Here is a 17,474-nt window from a genome sequence, read left to right as displayed (position 1 = left end):
GATTGTTGTGTCTTCCTGACACAACAACCTTTTTATCATTATAAAAGGTTCCCATTTGATCTCTGGTGATGTTCTTTGTCTTGAAGTCTGTTTTATCACTTCATTCTCCTCATGTTATTCACTATATGATATATCATTTTTCAACCATTTACTTTCAACTTACCTGGGTCTTTAAAACTGATAGATGTCTTCTGTAACCAGTGTAGTGTTGCGACTTGCTTTTTTTTTTTTTATCCAGTCAGAAGTCCCTGCCTTGTAAATGGAATGTTTAGTCCATTAACATTTAATGTAATTATTGATATGGTTTAAGTCTACTATTTTATTATTTGCTTGCTTTTTATCCCATGTTTTGTTTCTTGCCTTCTTTTGGATTGTTTGAATGTTTTTTGGAATTCTATCTATTGGCCTTTTATTATTTTAATCATACCTCTTTTAATGAGTGTTTAGAGGTTGCTTAGGAAATACCGTGTACAGTTTTAACTTTTCATAGTCTACTTGAGGTTAGTATTGTATTATCTCATGTAAAATGTAGAAAATTGCAACCATTTGTCCACCCACCCTTGCAGCCAGCATGTCTTATGTTATAGCCGTCATGTGAATATCATACATCTAAATACATTAGAAACTCCATAAGACCCTTATAATTTTTGCATTAATCCATTGTGGTTATTTTAAAGAAAAAGGAAAAAAGTAGTCATTTAGTTTTACCCAAATATGTACCATTTCTGATACTCTTCATTTCTTTCTAAAGAGTGGATTTCCCTCCATTATCATTTTCCTTCAGCCTAAAGAACTTTCTTTAGCACTTCTTATAGTGCAAATCGACTGTATTGTCACTTTTTTGTTTTTATTTTTGAAACAGAGTCTAACTCTGTTGCTCAGGCTGAAGTGCAGTGGTGTGATCTTGGCTCACTGCAGCCTCAACCTCCTGGGCTCAAGCAATTCTCCCACCTAAGCCTCCCAAGTTGCTGGGACCACAGGCATGTACCTCCACACCCAGCTAATTTTTTATTTTTTGTAGAGATTGGATCTCTATATGTTGGTCAGGCTGGTCTCAAACTCCTAGGCTCAAGCAATCCTCCTGCCTCAGCCCCTCCAAAGTGCTGGGATCACAGGCTTGAGTCACTGTACCCAGCTGTTACTCTTTTTTTTTTGCAACCTCTGCCTCCCAGGTTCAAGGGATTTCTGGCTAATTTTTGTATTTTTAGTAAGACGGAGTTTCACCATGTTGGCCAGGCTGGTCTTGACCTCCTGAACTCAAGTGATCTGCCCGTGTCATCCTCCCAAAGTGCTGCAATTACAGGCATGAGCCACTGTGCCAGGCCTGTTGTCATTCTTGAAGGACGTTGCGTTTGATGTAGGTTGTTGGGCTTTTGTTTGTTCGTTTAGCACTTTTAGCGTGTTTTTCCACTGCCTTCCAGCCTACATTGTCCTTGATGAGAGGAGTTTTTTTTTTTTTTTTTGAGACAGAGTCTTGCTCTGTCGCCCAGGCTGGAGTGCAGTGACGCAATCTCAGCTCACTGCAAGCTCCACCTCCCGGGTTCACGCCATTCTGCTGCCTCAGCCTCCCAAGTAGCTGGGACTATAGGCACCCACCACCATGCCTACCTAATTTATTTTATTTTTAGTAGAGACAGGGTTTTACCATGTTAGCCAGGATAGTCTCGATCTCCTGACCTCGTGATCCACCCGCCTCAGCCTCCCAAAGTGCTGGGATTACAGGTGTGAGCCATCGCGCCCGGTGAAGAAGAGTATTCTTTCATTGTTATCCTGTATGTAATAGATGGTTTTTCTCTGGCTACTTTCAAGATTCTCTCTTTATCTTTGGTTTTCAGTAGTTTTTGAAGTTTCTGGGTGTAGTTTTCTTGGTGTTTATACTGTTTAGGCTTTGCTTAGCTTCTTCAATCTGTAAATTATGCTTTTCAACAAATTTGGTAAGTTTTCATTGCTCGGTTCAGTGACTCATTCCTGTAATCCCAGCACTTTGGGAGGCTAAGGCGGGCGGATCACTTGAGGCCAGGTGTTCAAGACCATCCTGGCCAATGTGGTGAAACCCCATCTCTACTAAAAGTACAAAAATTAGCCAGGCGTGGTGGTGCACACTTGTAATCCCAGCTACTTGGGAGGCTGAGGCAGGAGAATCGCTTGAACCCGGGAATCAGAGGTTGCAGTGAGCCGAGATTGTGCCACTGCACTCCAGCCTGGGTGACAGAGCGAGACTCCATCTCAAAACAACAACAACAAAACAAATTTGGTAAGTTTTCAGCTGTCAGTTCTCCTAATTTGTTTCTTCTGCCCCATTTTCTCTCCCCTCTCTTTCTGGGATTCCAGTTACATGGATGTTAGACCCTTTGTTATTGTCCCACAGGTTCCTGAGGCTCTATTTATTTATCTTTTCATTCTTTTTTCTCCTTTTTCTTCAGATTGAGTAATTTCTACTGCTCTGTTTTCAACTTCACTTACTCTTTCTTTTATTACTGGTTATTTAGCTAACCTAATGGAGTGTTTGTTTGTTTGTTTGAGACAGAGTCTTGCTCTTTCGCCCAGGCTGGAGTGCAGTGGGGTAATCTTAGCTCACTGCAACCTCCACCTCCCAGGTTCAAGCCATTCTCCTGCCTCAGCCTCCTGAGTAGCTGGGATTACAGGCATGCACCACTAAGCCTGGCTTATTTATTTATTTATTTTTGAGACGGAGTTTCACTGTTGTTGCCCAGGCTGGAGTACAATGGTATAATCTCGGCTCACTGCAACCTCTGCCTCCTGGGTTCAAGCAATTCTCTTGCCTCGGCCTCCCAAGTAGCTGGGATTACAGGTGTCCACCACCACACCCGGCTAATTTTTTGTATTTTTAGTAGAAACAGGTTTTACCATGTTGGCCAGGCTGGTCTTGAACTCCTGACCTCAGGTGATCCACTTGCCTTGGCCTCCCAAAGTGCTGGAATTACAGGTGTGAGCTATTGTGCCTCGCCCACGTGGCTAATTTTTGTATTTTTAGTAGAGACGGGGTTTTGCCATGTTGTCCAGGCTGGTCTTGAACTCCTGACCTCGGGTGATCCACTGCCCCCGGCGATGAAGTTTTTATTGTAGATACACTTTTTCATTTCCGGAACTTTCATTTGTTTCTTTTGTATACTTTCTGTTTCTCTGCTAAGGTCGCCTGTCTTTTCATTCATTTTAAGTGTATTTTCCTTTTCCTCATTTAGCACAGTTATAATCACCGTTTTACGTTGTCCCTGTCTCAGAGTTCCACCATCTGGGTTATTTTGAGATTGGCTATGCTGATTGTCTTTTCTGGTGAGAATTGGTCACATGTTTCCAGTTCCTTGTATGTTTAGAAATGTATCTGATGCATGGTGAGTGTTCTGTGTCCAGACTGTAGTCTGTTTTCTCCAAAGAGCAGGAATGGATTTGTTTCAGCAGGCAGTTAACTTGGTGGCACTCACAGTGCAGACACTCTCCAGCAGATGGCAGAAGCTCCAATCCCGGCTCAGTTCTTGTGGCCTCAGCTGCAGGCTGCCTTGAGTCCCCCCAGGCTTGCATGGGCAGGGACCAGTCTGAGACAGGGGGAGAGTGGATCATGAAGTTCAGGGCTTACATCTCTGCCCCTCCATCCTGATTCCCTTCCCTTTTCCCGGGAGTGGTTGTCTCTGGGCTCCATCCTCCGGTGTTCAGATTCTACCAGAATCTTAGGCACCCGCATTGTGCTCTCCTGCTGTAGCTGGCGGAGTGGAAACTCAGCCTCCTGCTGTGTTCTTCTGCCACATTCAAATTCTCCTCCAAAGTCTTCTCCCTGCCTTGTTCACTTCCCAGCCTTCAGGCCACTGCTTTTTGTATTTGTAATTTTGGGGGTATTCTGTCCAGGTCGATAGGTGCTATATGCAGGAGGATTGATCTGTTGCGATTTTACTCTGCCTGGGTTGAGTTTTAATCATTCCACTTTCCCTCCGGCCTGGCACTGGATGTTGTACTTCGACGTCAGGAAAGTCTGGTTGAATGAATGGGTGATGGACCAAATGAACTGCTTTTTACTCTTTCCTCTCTCCTTTCACTCAGCTCGACCCCTTTGAATCCAGTGATCCCTTTTCATCCTCCAGTGTCTCCTCAAAAGGATCAGGTGAGACCCATGGCTTATTTTCCTTCCTGACTATTCCTCGGGCAGTAGCAGAGCCTCCCCTCCCCACCCAGTTAACACTTTCACTCCCAAAGCCAGTGTGGCCTCTGTGTTTGTGTCATTAGTCAGTGGCACCCAGATCCTGGCCTGAGCCCATTAGGCCAAAACAAGCATCCCCTGCTGCTCCTCTTCCCAGGCACGGCACGCGCTGGCATCTTTCTGGAAGGGAATTTTCGCAGTAGGAATTCAGTAATAGCACCAGTGATATTAACTACTGTTACTCACTCCTCCTTATAAATCTTTGGTTTGTATCTTTGGGTTTTCTGCCTAAAAGAAATCCAAAATTTGACCCCAGGTACTGGCCTGTGTTGTGGGTTCTGTGTTTGAAGGAACCCCATCTCACAGTGTAGAACTCACAGATGTACGCTCGAGCCTTTACGCAATGGGAGCATCTGTGGACACCCCCTTTCTTTTGGGAACAGGCCCTGCTTGGTCCTGCAGCTTGTGCGGGGCGGATCATAGGCGAGTATATCCAGTACTCTAGGCAAATCCCTTCCAGGTCAGAGGAGAAAACACAGCAAAAACCTCTATCCAAAGACACCGCCCTGCATAAATCGTGTGGGTGGCGGGTCACCCTGAGTTGCTCCTCCCCTCCTGACCCAGTGAGACCCAGCAGGACCCAGGGGCCATGCCCCTACAGCAACTTGTCACTCTTCCGATGACCGTGAATGATGCTGGCCCTCCCAGAGCGGTCATCACAGTGAGAAACCGTCTCGCCGCGCCAGAGTGGGCAGGCAGGCCTTGCCGAGGGACCTTCATGCAGACACGCGTGTCTAATGAATAAATGCAGCCTTCCTGAGTCTCCTGGTTCAGGAGCCATCTAGCATTTTCCCTCCACCCCAGAAGGTGTGTCTCTTAAAGACCTGTAACTCTGACTTTGTTGGTGCCGATTGCAGATCCCTTTGGAACCTTAGATCCCTTCGGAAGTGGGTCCTTCAATAGTGCTGAAGGCTTTGCCGACTTCAGCCAGATGTCCAAGGTAAAGCCCTCCACGGAGCTCCCGCGCCTCTGCTAGTGTCTTTGTGCCTCTTGTCATGGTGTGGGCTGCCAGGCGTAATTGTTCATGTCACGTATGTATCTCCCCGGCACCTTTCAAATACAAGGTTAGGCCTGGAAAGCACCCACGGCTGTGATCCGATGCACTTCAGTCCCTCAGGGTGAGCCCTGACTCATCCCAGTGGCAAAGGTGCCCTGGGCTCCCCCGGCTCCCACTGGTGTCTCACGACCATCGGGTCTCAGATGGTGAAGTCATTGCCATGGCCAAGTAGAAACTCGAGAAGGCATTGGGCACAGGCGTCTCAAGAGGGCCGTGGGCAGCAGACTCGCAGGTGCAAGGCATCCGGGGAAAGCGGGCCAGCAGTGTTCGGAGCTGCCCGTGTGACAGAACTTTCGAGGGATGTTGAAAAGTGAGGGCCAGGCTCCATGAATAAATGCAGACGGATCCACAGGTGAGGAGTGAACTGTTGAAGGAGGACAGCAGCGAGACTCGTTACCAGACTGGACCCGTCTGCGTCCGGCCCTCACCACACGGTGACCTGAACTCACTGTGACTCTGGTCCCAGACAGCTGTAGGGCTTCTCCAGGGGCTGGCAGTGGGGCTGGAGCTAATCTTTAAGGTAGCATAGAGAATTCAACAGGGAACGTCCAGAATGGACAAGTCAAAAAATAATAATAGAAGCCCCTTACGACTGAGGTGCCTTCCAGAAGAAACTGCTGGAAAGTTGGAAATGGGGGCCATGGTGAGTGGGAAAGAGGCTGGGGCTGAGGCACTACTGTGCTTCCTTGTGAATTGTATATCTCCCTGTTTGAGCCAGGAGCGTGTTTCTTTGGCAGGAATGAAGAAAAGCAGGTGAGGTGTGCCCCGTCCCTGACACCTGCATCCACTCTGTCCCTTCTTGGTACTCCCCAGGCAGGGGTGGATGGGCTCTGTCCTCGGGGGGCTGCAGGGGCCTGCTTTCCTCACGCGTTCCACCTGCAGAGGCCCAGGCATCGTCCACGCTGCGGGAAGAGGCAGTGGCCACAAGCAGAACACAGCCCCCTTCCTAGACCCCATGGCCCAGGTGGTAAGGGGTGGCCAGTGGGGGGGTCCCCTGGAGCAGCTGGGCCCCGTGTCTGTGGGTGCTGCTATCAGCCTGAAGGTGGTGAGGGGAGGGAGCCCCAGGAGTACCTGGAAGATGCATGCCCCAGGCATGAGGCCCCCTGGGGCTCCCCACCCCGCCGGCCCCATGCCCGGGTGCCCCAGGTGCCAGTGTGACTCGGCTGCCCCGCGTTCACTCAGCTGGTGGAGCAAACAAGTCTCTGGGCATCTTGTGGTTGGCAGCGGTCGCAACTTGTGATCACAGAACACAGATTCCGAGAAGCACTTGAGATTCTGTTCAGGTTTTCAAAGACGCGTGTGTGAGTGCCCTGGCGACGCAGCAAATCCCACTTCTGACCGAGGTAGGGTGTGTGTTTATACAGATGAGCCTGGGCAGAGGGAGCCCAGAGGCCCTGGTGTGGCGCCCCCTCCTTCCAGCACACGGAGAAGGCCTCCATCCCTTACATGCCACGCTGTGACATGGTTTGGGACTGGCCAGGAGGGCACCAGGGGAAGGAGATTTAGGGGCCGCTGCACAGGCTCCTGGGCAGGCGGGAAACCATCTCCCGAAAGCAGAAAACGTTGGCCACACGGTGGCAGCAGTCCCTAAGGCAGGGGTCCTGGTCGTTTCTGGTTGTCGCATATGGACTCCTCTTCCTTTGGGAGGCTGGCTCTGGCTTCCTCCTCTCACTGTGAGTGGAGAGCGGGGAGCTAGCAGAACCTGGACTAGGGCCGGGGTCTAATGACCGCCCTCTGCCTGTCCTTGGGCCCTGAAACCAGGGGCTCTTCACACACATGCAGCTGTGATTTCAGAGCTGGTCTCACTTCCTATTGGCGGTGCCAGGCTAGGACAGAGTTGGACGGAGCTGTGGAAAATGGGTCTCCAATACTATCTTGTTTTGATTCCACCGTTCCGTCAGCTGCCTTCATGACACTTGTACAGCCACATTCTGAGCTCAACCCTGACCTTGTAACTCGGTTTTTCCTTTTTGGTTACCTTTCTGTTTTTCAAGAACAACATTGTGGATATAAATAAAATGCTAAGGGAAACGAAAGTGGCAAGAAGGTGTTTTTTTTTTTTTTAAAAAAAAAAACAAACCATCATCAACTTTTCCCCATCTGAGCAGGGCGGAGAGGCCCTTTTGTAAGTCCCTGAATTGAAGCACCTTACCTCTGTGTGGCTTTGCTGAGGAGAGTCACAGCCCAGAGTCTAATTCTAGAAGTTTACTTTGGGAGGCTCTTCGGGCCTGCACTCTTAGTTGAGGCCCCACCCTCACCTGAAGAGATTTTTCTAGACAGTGTCAAACCTACGTGACATCAGCTCGCTTTAAAAACAGACTCCCCAAAGTATGTTTTCAGGGAGCATTTGAGAATAAAAACAAGAGTCCAACTTATTTCACCCTCCCCTGCCCTGAAAAAAAAAAAAAAAAAAAGCCATCTGTGAAATATTGGGTTAGTCGTCAGCCCATTTTTAGCAACTTCTCAATCGTTTAAAGCTGTGCGTTGATGTTTAGGGCTGCTGTTTAAAAATTCAGTCTTTTGTTTTGAAGCAGTTCTTCAACTGGTGAACTCAAACGTGTGTTTCTCTTAGAGCTGGTTTTCATAGTAGCTTTTTCTGTCTTCCTTTTATTTTAAGCACACTTCACTCTTGCCGAGCCCAGAGAGCCCCTGACAGCTTTACTGAAACCTTTCTAAAAATAGCAACTTTCCTTGAAGCCGCTGCCTGAGTAGGAAAGAGTGGAGTCCCCAAGGAGGCTTCTTGGGAAACTTGAAGTCATGAAAATTGGGATTCGGAAATGACGCGGGCGTTCTGGCGCTAGGAGTGATCTGATTCACTGTGGAGGCAGTGCCAGGCGTTTATTGGAAGCCTGTCGCCTCGCAAGTTGCCGATTGGCCTCGTGGGTTTAAACACACATGGGAGGCACCAAGCCGGCTTGGCCCGAGGTGTCCCCAGTCAGCCTTGAGGGTCAGGCGGCTCTGATTTGAGTGTGTCACCAGGTCTTACAACTTTGGATGTCCAGGCTGAGTGTGGTTTTACTTGCCCGGGTCTTACTACATGACGCAGAGGGTGGAAAGGCTCACTGCAGCCACTGGGACCGAGGTTCCACTCCGAGTTTGGAGATGTGGCCCAGAAGCCAGCACACGTCTAGGGAGGACAAGGCCCAGCCGATCACACCACTTCCCATCTAGACTTGCTCGCCTGCCCATCCCAGGCTGCGGGGGACTTGCATGGGTCCTAGGCCCAGGGATGTGTTCCGTGAATGGCAGAAGCACCCACAGACGGGCCAGTGTTCTTTCCCCGATTCTTACCCAAACAGCCGATCCTAAATGGCCCATTTTAAAGCTAAGCCGCAAGCCGACCCTGCCCCTCGTGTCTCGGACAGGCCTGGGGACAGCTGGGGCAGTAGGTGGGGCATTCCCAGATTCCAGTCGCGGCTTCATACTTGGTGTGATCATTATCGTGTAGTCCATGTGCCAACTTTACCTAGTGCCAGTGGGTGGACGGATGCCTGTCACATGTCACCTCATTTCCTTCTTGCTGGAGCCCTCCGAGCTCTGTCACTCTTGCCATTTTACAGATGAAGAAACCGAGGCACAGGGCGTTGAGTAGGTGGCAGGGTTGAGGTTCCAGCCTGGGCAGAACATTCTGCCCAGGATGAGGCCCTGGACCTACAACTGGGGTGGCCCTTGGCAGCTGAGGGCAGCGTCTGGAGGCCCCAGCCTGAGAGGCAGACGATGTGGCAGTCCCAGATCTGCTGCAGACCTGGACCTGCTGTGTGATTTGGGCAGGCTGCGCCTCCTTTGTGTGCCTCAGTTTCCTTGTGTGTAAGGCAGAGGTGCTGACTGTGGGACCCCCTGCCAGGTAACTGGGCCTATTAGGTGAGAAGATCAGCACAGAGCGAGTGTCTCCTGCCTGGGCGGCTCCAGAGGGTGGCGTGAAGCCCAGGGAAGGGATCTGGCGGGGTCGTCTGTGCAGGAGCCTTTGGGGCCCCTTCCCCTCCCTGAGGGCGTCTGTCTCTGCCCTCGTCAGGGGGACCTGGAATGGGTAGGCTGCCTCTTAGAGGGGTCACCTCCCTGTTCTGTCTCTGATGTGGCTCTGACTGGGCTGAGCAGCCTCGACTCTAGGACCACACAAGGTCCAAGGCAGCCATGTCTGTGACAGGACGTGAGCGGCCCAGAAGGATGCATCTCTCTGTAACTAGATGCTAGAGGCCTAGATGACTGCATCTCTATAACTAGCTGCCAGAGACACAGGTGGCCACGTCTCTGACTAGACTCCAGAGGCCTAAATGCCATGTCTGTGCAACTAAATGCTAGAGACCTAGAGAGTTGCATCTGTGTGACTAGACACCTGAGCCTCAGATGGCTGCATTGGTGTGACTGGAAGCTAGAGCCTCAGATAGCTGTGTCAATGTGGCAGGATGCTAGAGCCTTAGATGGCTGCATCTGTGTGACTAGACCCTGGAGCCTTAGACGGCCATGTTGGTGTGACTAGACACTAGAGCCTTAGATGGCCACGTTGGTATGACTGCACACTACAGCCTTAGACAACCACATCAGTGTGACTAGTTGCTAGAGCCTTAGACCACCACATTGATGTGACTGGACACTAAAGCCTCAGACGGTCACGTTGGTGTGACTGGATGCTAGAGCCTCAGATGGTCACATCGATGTGGCTGGAGCCTTACATGGCCCCGTCTGTATGAATAGATGTTAGAGCCTTAGATGGCTGTGTTGGTGTGACTAGATGCTAGAGGCCTAGATGGCTGCCTTTGCATGACTAGGCACTGGAGACTTAGATGGCCGCGTCTGTGTGACTAGATGCTAGAGCCTTAGACGGCCATGTCTGTGTAACTGTATGCTAGAGCCTTAGACGGCTGCATTGGTGTGACTAGATGCTGGAAGCCTAGATGGCTGCATCTACGTGACTAGACACTAGAGTCTTAGACAGCCGTGTCTGTGTGACTACACGCTAGAGCCTTAAATGACCACGTCTATGTTTTAGATGCCAGAGCCTTAGGTGGCCACGTCTGTGTGGCTAGATGCTGGAGCCTTAGATGGCTGCATTGGTGTGACTAGACACTGGAGCCTTAGATGGCCACTTTGGTGTGACTAGATGCTGGAGCCTTAGATGGCCTTATCTGTGTTACTAAACGCTAGAGCCTTAGGCAGCCACACTGGTGTGACTAGATGCTGGAGCCTTAGACGCCTGCATTGGTGTGACTAGATGCTGGAGACTTAGACGGCTGCATTGGTGTGACTAGGCACTACAGCCTTAGATGGCCACATCTGTGTGACTAGACACTGGAGCCTTAGACGGCCACATCTGTGTGACTAGACACTGGAGCTTTAGATGGCTGCACTGGTGTGACTAGATGCTGGAGCCTTAGATGGCCTTATCTGTGTTACTAGACACTAGAGCCTTAGACAGCCACACTGGTGTGACTAGATGCTGGAGCCTTAGATGCCTGCATTGGTGTGACTAGATGCTGGAGACTTAGACGGCTGCATTGGTGTGACTAGATGGTGGAGCCTTAGATGGCTGTGTCTGTGTGACGAGGTGCTGGAGCCTTAGATGGCTGCATTGGTGTGACTAGGCACTACAGCCTTAGATGGCCACATCTGTGTGACTAGACACTGGAGCCTTAGACGGCCACATCTATGTGACTAGACCCTGGAGCCTTAGACGGCCACATCTGTGTGACTAGACGCTGGAGCCTTAGATGGCTGCACTGGTGTGACTAGATGCTGGAGCCTTAGAGGGCTGCATTGGTGTGACTAGATGCTGGAGCCTTAGATGGCCACATCTGTGTGACTAGATGCTGGAGCCTTCGATGGCCACATCTGTGTGACTAGATGCTGGAGCCTTCGATGGCCACATCTGTGTGACCAGATGCTGGAGCCTTGGACAGCTGCCTTGGTGTGACCAGATGCTGTAGCCTTAGATGGCCACGTCTGTGTGACTAGACACTGGAGCCTTAGACGGCTGCGTTGGTGTGACTAGATGCTGAAGGCCTGGATGGCTGTGTCAGCATAACTAGACACTGGACCCTTAGTTGGCTGCGTCGGTGTGACTAGACATTGGAGGCAGAGGCGGCCATACCTCTAGGACCGTCTGCTGGAGGTGGTGTTAGACCTTTTCCCCCACATCTGCGATCTGTTGCATCCGGATTCTTGAGGGAAATCCTGGAAGTGTGCCTTTGTGCTCTTGACCTGTTCTCTGTCTCTAGGCCTGCCCTGCTGGGGAGAAAGTTAAAGACCCCGGGCCCCTCCCTCCATCTCTGCCCCACTCTGATCTTTCTTTTCTATGCTCTTGAAGGAACACATGATTTTTTTTTTTTTTTTTTTTGAGATGGAGTCTCGCTCTGTCGCCCAGGCTGGAGTGCCGTGGCGGGATCTCGGCTCACTGCAAGCTCCGCCTCCCAGGTTCACCCCATTCTCCTGCCTCAGCCTCTCGAGTTGCTGGGACTACAGGCGCCCACCACCTCGCCCAGCTAATTTTTTGTATTTTTAGTGGAAATGGGGTTTCACCGTGTTAGCCAGGCTGGTCTCAATCTCCTGATCTTGTGATCCACCCGCCTCGGCCTCCCAAAGTCCTGGGATTACAGGCGTGAACCACTGCGCCCAGCCAGGAACACATGACCATTTTTACCCCTATTTCTGCCCGTTCATTTTGTTTCCTGTCTCAATGTTATCTCTTTGTCCTATAATTTCCTAGTTATTTTGCATTTTTGTAACAATGTGTTTCCTCTGTTAGTAAAAATGTAGTTATTTTCTATTTTATTACACACTTAGTTATTTTCTGTTTTAGTAAGAGTGGTTCCTCATCCATCTTCTTCCCATAGAAAGTGATTTTCTCCCTCCTGGGACACCCCAGCCCCTTCCCTCACATGCCTGAGATGCGCCAGCCCTTCTGTGGCTGATGGAGACCCTGGCTCCCTTGTGCCGCACCGGCGCTCCAAGTGAGGGACAAGCATCCCTCCAGGTGGCAGCGCTTAATATCTGCTCATCACAGGCCTGGAGGCAGCAGGCGCCTGGAAGGGGACTATGCTTGCCCTCCAGGTGGGAGAGGCCTGGAACCCTGTCTCTGTGGCTCAGTAAGCAGTGCGGGCATGGGTGGCAGGAAGTGGCCCCAGGGAGAGCCCTGGGAGAGCTCTGAGGGACGGCAGTGGGGTCCAGCCAGGCTCTGAGCAAGGAGAGGGGTTCCTGGTGGACGAGGTAAGCCGAGCTCCCCAGCAGGAGACCTGAGTGTGCAAAGCATGGAAACAGGAGGCTGAGTCAGCAGCTGGGGGTGCAGTGAGTTCTGGGGACTAAGGAGGCATTGTGAAGGGAGGGGTGACTTCAGAGGTGAGCCTGAAATTCAGGCGGCCGGGGCAGTGATAAAGTCCCTGCATACCTTAATGAGAGCTTGGAGCTTCCCCGTAGGAAGTGCCTACCCACCTACCTGCGAGACATTGCCACTTACCTGCCTCCCTGTCTACCACCCACCTGCCTCCCTGTCTCTACCTGCCTGCCCATCCATCCATCCACCCACCCACCCACCCACCTGCCATTCATTTGTCCATTAATCCACATATATGTCTATCCATTCATCCAGCTACCATTCCATTCATCTACCCACCCACCATCCATTCATCTATCCAATTGTTATAACTGTCTCTGACTGTCTCACTCTTTAAGCTGGAGGATGTGGTCCGATTTGGGTTTGAGGCAGCAGGTGTGGGGTGGAGGATGTGGATGGGTGTGATGGAGGCTGGCTGAGAGTCCAGGCCAGAGGTGGTCAGAGCCCAGTGGAGGCGGTGTGGGCGTGCTGACCAGTGGGGGTGGGCAGGGCATGTGAGGGTGCGCTCCCACCTCGGGTGCTTCGTGTGCAGCCCAGTGGCATGGAGGAGGAAGGTCTGGTGCCAGCTGAACCAGCACCTGGAGCTGCCCGTCACTAACTGAAGGTAGTGACCACACCAGCCAGCTCAGTGGGGAGGCGGCACAGCAGGGCATGCGCCAAGCACCACAGCCAGCACAGCGGTGAGGGTGGGGCGTGTCTCTGAAATGTAAGCAGGAGGCCCAAGGGACCCTGTGTGCCAAGTCCTGGAGTCAGGAAAGAGCCACTGTGCCCCTTGTGGCTGGGGATGCCCTTGGTGCTGGGAGCCCGTGGAGGGATGGGACTGCTCTCTACTTATCACCCACAGGCCGGAGGGCCCCTGCTGTTGAGGGTGGAGGAAAGCACGGGGCTTGAGAGAGACCCCACGTCCGAGCAAGGCCGTGATGTGCAGTCCGGAGGGTAGGAGGCCTCGCCAGGGCCCTTGGAGCATGAGCGTCTGTTCAGTGGACATCCGTCACCTTTGTTTTAACAACTATTTTTGCCTCTCTTTCGTGTCCTCTCTTACAGCCCCCACCTTCTGGCCCTTTCACCTCCTCCTTGGGAGGGGCAGGATTCTCAGATGACCCCTTTAAAAGTAAACAGGACACTCCTGCTCTGCCTCCGAAGAAACCCGCTCCTCCACGGCCTAAACCGCCCAGCGGTCAGTAAGCTTTCTTCTCTCGCAGCCGCCGCCTGCCGGTGCAGGATGGCGGGGGACCAGGGCCCCCCTGCTCACCAGCCCAGAGTAGCAGCAGATGCCGCAGGACCCTGTGTGGGGAGCAAGAGGGTCCTCCCGGCCCAGCCGCCCAGGTCCACTCAAGCGCCATGTGTGCGTGGTGTGTGCCTCCCGCCTGCTGGCCCTCGCCCCGTCCTGTGGGCCCCTGGGCGTCTGGCTCTGTATTGGAGTGCACAAAGCCTTGGCCTTAGAGCCACCCTTGTGACTGGGGGCGCTTCGTGCAGCCTCTGCCCGAGCATGTCAGTGCCACCCCGACACCCCGGCTACACTTTAGGAGCCAGTCATGGCCTGTAGCCCTGTGGCCATTCCGGCCTCTTCTCTTCCATCCTTCTCCCCGTCTGTGCTCAAGGAGGACCTCTGGGGGGTGAGGGCAGCAGGAGTCACTTCTTGGTCCAGTCCCTTCCCAGCTGCTTCAGGACTGAGAGTGGAGGGAGCGGGAAATTGTCCTTGGCGGCATCTGATGTGAGGAGGCAGGATGGCTCGGGGCTCCCTTCCGCCCCAGCTCGCCCAGGCATCTAGACGCATGGCTCTGAGGAGGGGGCTTCCTACAGGCCCTGCCCCTCTTCCCCATGGCCGGTGCTACCAATGGCCCTCAAGGATCCCCTGAAGATTCTGAAGCCCTTTAACTCACACGTGGAATTTCTCTCATGTGATAGAGGTAGGCTGGCGGCCAGTTGACCAGACTCTCAAACAGAAAGCTGTTGCTTCAAGTGGCAGAAGGAGTCGCTGCAGCTCCCTCATCCATTTATCTACCGGTCATTGCCTATTCCGTCTGTGCCCCGGTCTGGGATGCCTCCCATTCTCTAGCCTCCAGGCAGTGTTCCCCACACTGTCGAACTGTGGGCAGCCACAGGAGACCCACACACTCCCAGGATCATGCCTTCTGTTACCCGTCTTCCCTGGACAGGGTGTGCCCCCGAACCCTTTCCATCAGCTCCAGCGAGGGAAGCGGTGCTCACCCTCCTGCCTGCACTTGCCCCTCCCCTGGAATCTGCCACTGGCCTCACTTTGCAGCCCCGGTGTCATCGCAGGTCCTGGAATGGACCTAGCAGGCTCCGCGTGCCCCCAGCTCACTAGTTACGAGTGACTCTCGGTCCTGCACATGGGCCACCTGTCAGTAGAGGTGAACATAGGGGAAGTTATTTCTGCAACACCGGCTCTCTCCTCCTGTCCCCTGGGCTGGCCATGGCCTTCTCTCAGGAGGATGGGGACCCAGCCTGCAGTGCCCAGGTTGGCTTTCTCGTGGATGAGTCAGGAGAAAAAGTATGACCAAGTATGGGCTGTGTGGATTTAGAGCAGATTTTCTGTGAACTGTTGAGCAGATACAGATGGGTAAAGAGATCATTTCTGTAAGCCACACATCAAAGACATTTACCATCAAGAGGAGGAAAAACAAAACAACAAAGGGACTCCCTTCCATCTGCAAGAGGCCGCCTGTACCTTACACAGAGGCAGTGGCTCTTCAGGGATCCTTGCTGGCCTCCTGATGGAATGGCAGTGGGCCTCTTCACTTGCCTAAAAGATGGGAGCAGAAGCACACATGTACACACACATATATGCGTAATCACAATGCATGCACACAGCTGGCACACACGCATGTGCACATTCCCACGTGCAGCCATGTATTAATGCATATATGTGCATGCACACATGTACACTCTTGCATGCACTTGTGTACCCTGTGTACACACACATCCTCCACGCCTGCAGACACATGCATGCATGCACCTGTTTGCATGTGAACACACGTGCATACAAGTGAGCATGCCTTCACACACATACTGCGTCACGAGTATTCTCGCATGTGCCTGCATGTACGCGTATACATGCATGCACGCACTCTCCCATGCACCTCCTCCATGCACACTCTCCATGCTTATATGCATCTGTGGACATGTGTGCATATTCACTTGTGAACACACACATGCATTCGCAGAGATGAGCAGCACGCACTCACATACTACATTGTGCATACCTGGACACACACGTGCTCTCATAGATAACAGCTGGGCGTGAGCACCCTCCATGCTTATATATGTGCATGCATTCATTGAGACATGTACATATTCACATGTGAACACATACATGTATACAGGTGAGCAGTACACAGATGGTGAGCAGTACACAGATATTGCATCATGCATGCATGCAAATGTGCACACGCATGCGCACTCTTTGTGCTTACACACATGTACACACATTTGCACATATGTGCATGTATTCTCATATGGGTGCACACACTTGCCGAGCAGTGCCGTATTTGCTGGGCCCTGAGGAGGAGCCATCCCACTCAACAGCTCACAGGTGCAAAGCTTCATTTTCAGTGTTTCATGGAAACCGCCACCCCCGCCTCCCCATGTACCTAAACCCAGCGCTGGGTCTGCCTTTGAACTTTCCCTCAGTTGTCACCTCCCATTGTGTCTCCCCTGCAAGCCTACCCACCCCACCTTGGCTTCTGCTCTTAGTGTGCTGTGGGCTTCGAAAGCAGAAAAGAATGCTTGTTAAAAGTAGAACGTTTGATACCAGGGGTTTGGGTGACTTCCTTGGGCCAGTTTCAGGGTTGAGGCTTTTTAGGGAGCTGTTGCACAATTTGAGACCCAGGGGGTCCTGGGCTCCTTGGCTAGTGGCGCAAGCCACTGCATCTTTGTTCTGCTGTGGTCGATGGTTGCTATGCCCCTCGGCGTTCTGCAGAGATATATTAACTTCGACGGGCCCTTAGGAAGCGCCTGCACAGTTCTTATCGCACTAGGTCCCAGCAAGACCCGTGAGAGAGACAGGCCAGGCCATGCCCATTTCCTGGAAGAGGAAAGGGAGGGGGGAGGTCATGGGGGCTCCCTAAGGTCACGCAGCAAGGTGGCAGCAGGGCCAGGTCTACACCCAGTGACCTGCCTCCTGCCCCAAGATAGGAGTAACGAGAACCAAGCTATGAGCTTCAGAACATTCTCTAAAACAGCAAATGCATGCGCAGCATTTTAAGTCCGGAGCAACTGCAGATCTGTGTGGAGGCCTAAATATTTCTCATTTGATTCTTTTACCCAGAAGCAATGGCTGAACAGAAAAATTCTGCATTGTACACGCTGCTGGGTGGTAGGTACAGACCGTGTGGTGGTTGCCGTTTGAGCTTGCAGCATTATTTGTGCTGTGATTCCGTACTAACCTCTAACAATCAGAACACCGAACACCACAGATGACCCACTGGTTGACCTTTTGATGAGTCATATGTTGGGGAGAAGTGTTTGGCTCTTTGGGGGATTGCGAAGGAAGCTGCTTGCCCTACCCTGGCTCTCTGGTCAAGGGAATCGGAGCCCAGCTCTGCACAATTCCCTTCCCGGTTCCTGGCCACACAGCACAGACCCACGTGCAGCCCAGGAGGCCTCTCTGGTTGTGGGCAAGAGCAGTCAGCAAATGAGTGTCGAGTGAAGTCGTGCTCAGAAAGTTTGCCAGGAATACACAAGGCAGATCTCCTGTTTTCTTGGCTTTAAGACAGGAGATAGTGAATGTAGTCTGTGATTTTTTTATTTTTTTAAGAAAGCATAAAGTCCAACATTTTCAAATTGCTGGACTTCATGTTTTCTTAAAAAAAAAAAAAACAAAAAAAAACACCTTTCTGCCTTTCTTGCTACCCCAGCCT

At 51.9% G+C, this 17,474-nt stretch overlaps 1 protein-coding gene across 1 annotated transcript in view; it reads left to right on the top strand.

Moving 5' to 3' along the window:
- EPS15L1 (epidermal growth factor receptor pathway substrate 15-like 1) overlaps positions 1–17,474 on the top strand; it is an 86,171-nt gene that overhangs the window by 50,280 nt on the left and 18,417 nt on the right. Inside the window, exons 13-15 of the mRNA XM_011980630.1 lie at positions 4,054–4,114; positions 5,068–5,150; positions 13,636–13,768. Coding sequence (XP_011836020.1) covers positions 4,054–4,114; positions 5,068–5,150; positions 13,636–13,768 — 277 coding nt within the window. The remainder of the gene's footprint in view (positions 1–4,053; positions 4,115–5,067; positions 5,151–13,635; positions 13,769–17,474) is intronic.

This window comes from Mandrillus leucophaeus, unplaced genomic scaffold, assembly GCF_000951045.1.
Source record: "Mandrillus leucophaeus isolate KB7577 unplaced genomic scaffold, Mleu.le_1.0 Scaffold215, whole genome shotgun sequence".
NCBI lineage: Eukaryota > Metazoa > Chordata > Mammalia > Primates > Cercopithecidae > Mandrillus > Mandrillus leucophaeus.
Note: the sequence above shows the minus strand (reverse complement) of the source record. Positions and strands in the feature narration are given on the sequence as shown.